At 45.7% G+C, this 9,534-nt stretch overlaps 1 protein-coding gene across 1 annotated transcript in view; it reads left to right on the forward strand.

Moving 5' to 3' along the window:
• lancl2 (LanC lantibiotic synthetase component C-like 2 (bacterial)) overlaps window positions 1–9,096 on the forward strand; it is a 10,187-nt gene extending 1,091 nt beyond the window's left edge. Inside the window, exons 3-10 of the mRNA XM_034861961.1 lie at window positions 76–193; window positions 281–488; window positions 866–1,013; window positions 3,815–3,961; window positions 5,143–5,325; window positions 6,729–6,905; window positions 7,912–7,984; window positions 8,369–9,096. Coding sequence (XP_034717852.1) covers window positions 76–193; window positions 281–488; window positions 866–1,013; window positions 3,815–3,961; window positions 5,143–5,325; window positions 6,729–6,905; window positions 7,912–7,984; window positions 8,369–8,445 — 1,131 coding nt within the window. The 3' untranslated portion in view covers window positions 8,446–9,096. The remainder of the gene's footprint in view (window positions 1–75; window positions 194–280; window positions 489–865; window positions 1,014–3,814; window positions 3,962–5,142; window positions 5,326–6,728; window positions 6,906–7,911; window positions 7,985–8,368) is intronic.
• Window positions 9,097–9,534: the final 438 nt, after the last annotated feature.

A 9,534-nucleotide genomic window follows, 5' to 3' on the forward strand; every position in this document is an offset into this window, starting at 1 on the left:
TCTCGTATTTTGTTCCCATCATGCAGCCCTGGGCTCAGCTCAGCCGCCACTGACTCACTGCTCTCTCCTCCTCAGGTGAGCGCAGCTTTCCAGAAGAAGGTCCAGAATAAGATCAAAGATCTCCTTCAGCAGATGGAGGAGGGCCTGAAGACCGCCGACCCCCATGACTTCTCCACCTACACTGGCTGGACAGGTCTGCATCAAGCTTCAAAGACATGTCAATGCCATCGGCCAGTTTTAGCCGGTAATCGGTAATCCACATGTGCTGTCCTCCCTGCAGGCATTGCCCTGCTGTATCTCCAGCTGCACCGGGCGTCCGGTGAGGCCACCCACCTGCAGAGGGCGCTGGACTACGTGAAGAGGAGCATGAGGATCCTGAATGGCCGTAAAGTGACTTTCCTGTGTGGTGACGCGGGGCCGTTGGCAGTGGGTGTCGTGGTTTACCACAAACTGAATAACACAGCTGATAGTCAGGACTGCCTGTCCAGGTGAGCGGCTGCCACTGTGCACAGGTATGGATGTGGTTGTTCGATGTGGGGAATCTAATGTGGTCCACGTAGGAAGGAATGTGGTGCCACAGGCATATCTTTAATACTAATACTGCACATATTGTTTTCCCTGACATTGTCCAGACAGGAACCCCTACCAGGCCAGATAAATAAGAATAATGCTAAATATCCATTCCCCTGTATTCATTCTGCAGTGATGCACCGCAGTGAGCTGCAGCGACGCAGTTCATAAAGACTTTCTAGATGAGGTCTGCATCGTTTCTCCAACAATGTGACAGCAGTACACCAACTTCTGTTTATAGAAATGCCGATTCCCCCTCCCTCTGTGTCATTGTGTGTGTGTGTGTGTGTGTCAGGCTCCTCCAGCTGCAGGGCTCCGTGCTGGCTCCAGACTCTGAGATGCCAGATGAGCTGCTGTATGGCCGGGCCGGCTACCTTTACGCTCTGCTCTACGTTAACAAGGAGATAGGAGCTGACACGGTGGATGACGGCACCATCACAAAGGTCAGACACACACATGCAGGCTTTTTCCTTCTAATGTATCCCTTAGTTATTCAGCGTTTTACAGCGTGACGTTTAAAACTTGTTAAGTGCAAGTTTTAACTTCTATCTAGAATTTTACTAGCTTGACGTGGTCTTACTCCGATCCTAGTCAGGATTGGAGTCTGATTCTGCTCCCATGGCCTGTGATTATGGGGGGTGTTCTAACCCAACCAGGAAAGAAAATGCCTCTGCCCTCAAGTGGATAGAACTACAACCAATCAGAGCAACGGATAGAACTACAACCAATCACAGCAACGGATAGAACTACAACCAATCAGAGCAACGGATAGAACTGCAACCAATCAGAGCAACAGATAGACCTACAACCAATCAGAGCAACAGAGTGTGTGACGTACTGTATGTTGAACTTTTGCTGAATCCTGAAGGAAGGACGGCAAAAACATCTTTCGGATCTTCTAAAGCCTCGATGGCGGTTCTCTGTTCCTCTGTTAAAGTCGATATGTTCTCTGCCAGACGCCATGGAGGACTCTGCACATCTCAGTTCTCCAGCCGTCTCTTCGGCGACGTGGTTGATTACGTTACTGTTGTTCATCTGTCCATCGTCGAATAAAGCCCGCCCTGATTGGTCCGAGCAGCTCAGATTTGAGCATAGTTGCTCCACAACGGATCAAGTCCAGTCCGGGGTGGGGCTAAATCCGGCTGGCATCCAGGGTAGAACTTTACAGTGTTATAAAGGACATCACACGTTGTCACGAGTACGTCACGTCCCATTGTAAACTTTGGTCTAGTTTTAATCAACAAAAAGCAAAGACAGATAATGTTTATGTAATCTGAGGCGACATTAGGCACCGTCTTTAATGGCTGTTGGACAACGTGTATGTAGGTGCAGATGGGTATGGATTAGGGATTGACTAATATAGTCCATGAAAATCTGGTCTTGGGTCAGGTCTCTCGCCTCCACGCCAGGCGCCATCTCACTCCCTTTATCTCTGTTTATTGCAACCTCCAGCAATATCTGCTGCCTTCCACTGGTCACACGGCTCCGCTCACTCAGCAGCAGCTCCGGTCTGTGTTCTGTGTCTCAGCCGCCTGCAGGAGTGGTGATAGGCTACTAGTTGTGATGTACAACCAATCAGGTGCTGTGGGTGGGACACTGACCGAGACACCGAAAAGCGGCTGCATCAGAGACAAAGGTTGCTCTAGCCACTGAAGTTAACTTACCCTTGGGGCCTATTTTCCTGGCCTCTAAATAATATCCTAGCAACTTACCAAGTGCCCTGATCCATGAGAGGGCTGTCGTGAACGGGCGTGGCTGGGGTGGTATCTGGCTCTGGGGCTATTCAGGCAGGTGCCGTTTCAGAGTGAGCAGGGTAGGCGTTCGGAGGATGACAGTTAGAAACTAGAAGCCAGGCTTCGACACCAGCTTAAACAGTCCTCAGTCATACCTGGTAGGGTAATACCCAAAGGCTCAGAGGATCGGACCCTTCAAACGGAGAGCTGGTCCAGTTCCCCCTGACCAGGGGCATACCGGGATCGAACACGTTAGAACTTAGAATCTGCTGAGTCATGAGGAAGGCGGTGCTGCTGCAGCAGGCCTGTTTTCCATTTGACAAGAACCGTACTGGACCGTATCAAGTTCTGTATTGGAAATGGGACTGTGGACAAAGTAATTGGGTTTTCCCTAACCAGAGACCCTGGATGACCAGCCATATCCGTACACTCCTCAGGGCCCGTGAGCAGCCCTCTGTACTGGGCTGCTCGAGCTGACCTGGAAAAAGAGCCAGGGCTGAGTCCCCCCTGTCCACCAGCAACACACAGCAGGTGTGGCGGGGCATACAAGACATCACTAACTACAGAAGCTGTGGGGCAACATCAGATGACCTGAGTGGAAGCTGGCAGAGGAGCTGATTTGCTTCTTTGCTCGCTTTGAGTCATCACAACAGCACCACTCATCTTCCCCAGCCCTGCCTAGACCCCGACCTGGTTCCTGCACTACCCAAGCCCTGCCCCCATCCACATCTGTTTCCTGCACCACCCCACTCACTGGGAGGGGGCACGACGTTGCACGAGTACTCCTGGCAGTGAACCCAAGGAAGGCTTCTGGCGCAGACAGAGGACCTGGCAAGGTGCTTATGGCGTGCGCTCACCAGCTCGCCCTCATTTTAACAGGATCTTCAATTATATTATATATATAATATTCTATTAAATAGATATTGTGCTTTATTGCACCAACTACTGACTGTTACCTGGTCAGGCTCAGTTGGCAACACACTCATCTACTCAAGACCTGCATCGATACAAACGATGGGCATAGTTGGAGAGGAACACCTTTCCTAATCAATTACATTGATCGGGGGGGCACATCAAAGGGCCACAGGTTGGATTCTAACTTGGGCCGCTGCCAAGGACTCAAGGACTTAGAGGTCGCCCCAACAATCCAAATGTTTTGCTGCAGGTCTCATTTTCAGGTTGTAGCTATAGGTTGGCAACACTAATACTCACTTATCAACACATCCTGTCAATGAAATCTGGGTTTTATTCTAGTTATTTGCAAATGGTAAAAGCTAAACCTAATCAGATTTGGTAAGCGGTTTGAAAAGGATTCCCATTCAATAGGAGGATTTGATTAGGGCGGCGTTGGTCCTCAATGATTGTTCTCCACATTGAACACCTGAGGACACACAATTAACACTGGCAAGCTGAAGGAGTTCACTTCCCACAAGGAGAACCAACTTTCTGCCAGGATACAGTCACACAGGTCATTTGTGTTCTACAACTTTTTCTCCCTTTCAAATCCTCAGGTGGTGATGGCCATCGTGGAATCAGGGAAGAACATGTCAGCGGAGCAGAAGAAGACGGATCGCTGCCCGCTGCTCTACGAATGGCACAAGAAGCAGTACATTGGTGCAGCCCACGGCCTGGCTGGAATCTACTACATGCTGATGCAGGCAAGACAGACTGAAAGGCTCCACCCGTTGGTCGTTGGCGTTGTCCCCTTTGAAAATCTTAAATGTCTTCCTAGTCAGACCTTACATGACAGCTGTGTTGATGGTTGGAGCTTAATTAAAAAAAAAAAAGGAATGACAAAACATCTTTTGGACATTGATCTTAATGCTTTATTTCCAAAAAAGTTCGGAAAATCCAACCTTTTAATAACACCAATTTTCCCTGTGAATGAATAATGTATTATAATTACATAAAAGTTCTTCCTTAAAATACAGGGGGCATAAGTATACACCCCCCTATGTTAAATTCCCCCTATGTTAATTTTGATTCCAAAGGCCAAGGGAACTTTATCAGGATGCATAGTATCCTGATCCACGTAATAACTGGCCTTTAATTCTAAAAATCCGCCTGCTTCTATGGGATTTTAACATAGGATGGTGTATACTTACTGTATGCCCCCTGTATTTTAACATAGGGGGGTGTATACTTATGCCCCTGTATTTTAACATAGGGGGTGTATACTTATAAAGAAAGAAAAAGAAGACAGACACCAATCCCCCCATCCCTGCATCAATCCCCATATTAACCCCCTCATCCCAGTATTAATCCCCATAAAAAAACCCTCATCCCAGTATTAATCACCATATATAATGAAATATTGGGACTTTCTATCTTGAAATATAAGGACTTTTTATCTTGAAATATTTGCCTCTGAGGAGTAGTGGATTGGAGAAAGAAGTAGCAGCAGGGGTGAGTCTAGGATCAGACCTTTGGGGGGGGCTCAGACCCTAATAAGAACAGTTTTAGGTCTAGTGTCCCCGTTTTAAGTTTTACGTAATTAAAAACATTACTTGTTTTGGAGGTATATACACTTCTGAGCAGAAAATGTCCCCGGATTTTGTCTGAGAAATCTGGTCACCTTACCCTAGATGGTTCCCACCAGATTTTGCAAAAAATCAGATGAGCCGTTCATGAGATTTAAGAGTTTGAAAAAGTTGTTTAAAAAAAAAAAATTTGCAGTAGTATGAGTATGAAGCATACTGGCTGTATAATAGTTCCATCCTTGAAGCTTGGCAGCTTGAGTCTCCTGTATGATATGACGATGCCTTTGTCTTTCCAAAGCAGGATGGGAATAGCTCAGAGATGACCAGGAATAATTCCAGTAAACGTTGTGTGTCTCCAGCCAGGAGCCAAGGTCCATCCAGACATTGTGGCCCAGTTGATCCGTCCCAGCATCGACTACGTCCGCCACAAGAGGTTCCGTTCGGGCAACTTCCCGTCGTCGCTGAGTAACGAGAGCGATCGGCTGGTCCACTGGTGCCACGGAGCCCCTGGTGTCGTCCATATGCTCATCATGGCTCACAAGGTGAGTCTACTCCATGCAGTGTTCTGTGCAGTAACATCAACCCTTCCGCGGCAGTCAAACAACATCTGTCGAGCATCTGTCTGAACTGACCAGACAGGAAGCACTGGCACCGCGTGGCGAGGCTCTGCACTGCGTCAACAACACATTGTGTTTGAGAGCCTTCCAAATGTGTTTTGGCTATTTAAAAGAGAACACTTATACAGGTGGTTAAACACACGCTTTATCTTGTCGCTGCTGAAATTGTACCGACATTATGGCACAGATGGAATACAAATGCTCACTTCCTGTTTAAACACCAGCTATTTTAGTAGCCTGGCTGTGGATACACACATACACACACACATACTGCAGTAATGCAAAGCATTTAGCTGGTTGTCTTTTGCCAGAGAACATTTCAAGGCAGCTGTTATAGTACAGTCTACATTCTGTATTCTATTTTAAAGCTGTTGGTATTCATCCAACAGAAAACAAGAGCATTATAATGCAATCATGGTTTCACTGAGCCAGAACATTGGAGATGTGTTATAACAGAGAGATGGTTCTCCACTGCAGGTAAGATGTCAAACGCTGCATTGAGCGCCACATCGCTCTTGTTGCTATGCAACGCAGCTTGTCAATATACCAGCTATATGATTTATTTGCTCACCTTAAAGCTCCCATGAAGCATTGATGTATTTGCCTTTGAAACAGCTCAGGGAGCGTACCAATCACGTTGGATGCATCTGATGTGACATGTGCACAGATGCACACACACACACACTAGGTTCCGGGTAGAAAGTCAGCCATAGTCAGTTCCAGGATTAGTTAGGAGGAGGGATCCACTTCTTATTATTGGTCCATTTCCAAGCTCCTGATCCCAGCCTTCCAATGATGTAGCATCTTTAATTCAATTTAATTTAATAATTTGATTTAATAAAATCACAACAACAGTTATCTCTTTTCATAAAGAGCAGGTCTAGACCGGACTCTGTGATGTTATTTATAGAAACCCAACAGTTCCCATCAAGTACCCCTTGATGAGCATAGGAGTCCCCCATTACTTTGTGACTTTGTAATGAATTAAAAGCTGATGGAATAATGGAAAGATCCTTAAATTTAGCTCCAGCACTATCAGATAGACATCTGGAAAAGAAGGTTTTGCCTAATGGCGTGTAGTATGTGTGATCTAGATCTAGTAATATGTGATCATATTGCACATGCACAGAACAGATCATGCAGGCAGGAGGGATCGTGTACCGACAGGAACTCAAGGTTTGGAAATGGTGAATGACAATATATTACAAGGCTTTTTTTCATAATGTAGTCAGAGACTAATACCAGTGTGAAAAACTAGTGAAATTCTCCTCGTGACCGTGGTCATTTGTCCAGGTTACAGTCCTGTGGCTTCACCCGTGTGTCCCCAGGTGTTTAAAGAGGAGAAGTACTTGAAGGAGGCCGCAGAATGTGCCGAGGTGATCTGGCAGCGGGGCCTGCTCAGAAAAGGCTACGGGATCTGCCACGGCACGGCCGGCAACGGATACGCCTTCCTGTCCCTTTACAAGCTGACCCAGGAGAGGAAATATCTGTACCGGGCCTGCAAGGTAACAACAAGAGTCTACTTTTGTTTTTCTGTTTGAGCAAACTAAAAAAATGTTTCCTAACACTGAGAGAAAGTTGCATCGCTGCAATTTGATAAATCCTATGCACGAAAGAAAAATGAGAACATATGGTAACCTTAAATCTAGTTTTGTAGTGCTTTGGTCAGATGGAAGTGATGTAATGTTGAAGTGAGCGAAAGCAACCTGGACTACCTGACCATCACACCTAGTCTCTGAGACATGTAACGGAGTTGCCAAGGAAGTTGAGAAGAGAATTAAAACGGCAACGTGAAAGCAACCACACAAGTGGCTTTTCGAGATGGAAAAGTCTCTTAGGAGGAGGGATTTTAAAAGGGGCGCCTGCAGTTCCCTGCGGTCTTCCCTAAAGGTCCTTCTGCCTGTTGTTGCCTGGCCAACATGGCATGGTCGTACATAACACCAGAACCACGTCCAGGATACGTTTCCTCGCATCAGCGACGACAAGGATTGTCGATCTTGAAACCTAATCATATGTGTGGTGATCTCCCTGGCAGACCGCTCAGGTCATGTAACACACACCAGCTACAGCTAGAACAGCTGTGTGTAACCACGGAGATACTAAGAGATCATTTATTGTTCCTACTGCTCGGAGAAATATATTAAAAACACAAACCTTCGTTGCTTCTCTCCTACGCTGTAAACATCTCATTCCACTATTAATCTTGTACAATATACAGAATAACGACAGCACTGACACTTTACTAATATTAGCTCGCATATGTTTGGGAACCTGAGAGCTGATGTTATTAATAAACGCTACCAAAATAACCAAAAACTATTATTATTAGCTTGGAAGAAAGTGGATGTTTGGTTGCTGAATTAAAGGACATGTGCACTGAATGTTAGTGGTGGTACTAACTCAATGAAGTTATTGTTTGATGTGTACTTTTCTCTTTTAGCATTTTTTCCAACATGTACACATGCGTGTTGCATGACTGTGTATTGACACATTGATATTACTTCCTTCCAGTTTGCTGAGTGGTGCTTGGCCTACGGGACCCACGGCTGTCGCATCCCAGACAGACCCTACTCTCTTTTTGAAGGTACTCCAGGTTTTAATTCACCTTTCCACCATATTAATTTAAAGCTGCTGTGACATCTCCCTTTGTCCACATAGTCCCGACTCGGAGCGCCAAACACGTCTTATCGTCACCTGATCAGTCCAAAACACTGTCAAAACTGGCTAGAAATGACATTTGAATGTTCTTTTTTAATGAATAATGCCATAAGATGTATATAAGATTGTATTTTATTTCAATGAGAATAATGATACAAAATTAGCATTCCCAACAACAGTCAAGATAATCCCAATCAGATATTTTCCTCATATCATGCAGCACTAGATTGAACCACCAGATCTAGTTGTCAAACCATTTGCTTGGCAGCTGTTAGACTAAAGTGTCCGATTGTCCTAACTGTCCTCTCAGGTATGGCCGGGGCTGTCTACTACCTATCAGAGGTGGAAAAGCCTGAAGCCTCCTGCTTCCCTGCCTTTGAAATCTGACCAGCCGACTGACGGGATAGAGGATGAAGGACACGTGGACAACATGTTTGAGTCTTTGTTCGAAGCGGGTCAAGGATGTATTTGTGATGCGGATTTCAGAAGTCGGCGATTAAACAGAAAAGGGAAGAAGTGAGCTGAGTGAGGGTAAACATCTCGTTTGGTTTGTGAAGATAAGATAAGATGATATGCAAACAGATAAAGGCAAGATTAACTACTGAATGATGTGGATCTACATCCATGAAAACGAAAGGCGCGGCTGGACTGATGAGGACAATGTTGTGGATGTCTCTTCTTGAAGATGGACATGACGTGGACCCCCTGTCTCTACACAGGAGGACCCGCTCTAACCGTCAGCCTTTAATAGCATTGCAACCATGCCAAGGAAGAGGGAGGGGGTGCGGACTGAGCTGGTTGGTGTTTCTGTGCCTCTGCATGCTCTGGAAATGGCTCTTGGTGCCTCATATCCTGTCAATGTAGTGCTTTCCTCTTCCTGTATTTGTACATGTCACATTGGCTCTTTCATATAGCCGTCTATGCTAACTTAGTGCTAGTTTGAAGATTGCCAGACTTGTGTGAAGCTAACCAATATATCAGCGGTTAAATCAGAATAACATTGGATTTTCTCCTTACAATTAGATATTGTGCCCATTTTCCAAGTCATTTTTTGGATGTACCCTCCGGTTAGGGTTAGGGGTTTCCATGGCAGTGATTGGTCTGGTTACGAAGATTACGTCCTCATGTGCTGTCTGGGTGGACCCATTGTACCGAATTCCACTTGACAAGCGGAAGCTAGTTAGCCTGGCCGGTTAACGCACTGATTCTCATTAGACTATTACTTTTTGGTCATGTGGTGTCAGCATCTGCTGAGTCACCTGAAGCTTGTGCATACACGGTGTTGTGTTGGATCCGCATTATATAAAGGGTCCGGTCTGTACCAGATGACTTATGGAGTCACATAGGGATGGCTGAAATCAACATGGGGAAAATCTACATTTTTTTTCTTTACAAAATTAAAGTTCAGACCTGATTGGTTAGTTTCTCTCTCTACTGACAGACCTGATTGGTTAGTTTCTCTCTCTACTGACAGAC

Source organism: Etheostoma cragini, chromosome 22, assembly GCF_013103735.1.
Source record: "Etheostoma cragini isolate CJK2018 chromosome 22, CSU_Ecrag_1.0, whole genome shotgun sequence".
NCBI classification, from domain to species: Eukaryota; Metazoa; Chordata; class Actinopteri; order Perciformes; family Percidae; genus Etheostoma; species Etheostoma cragini.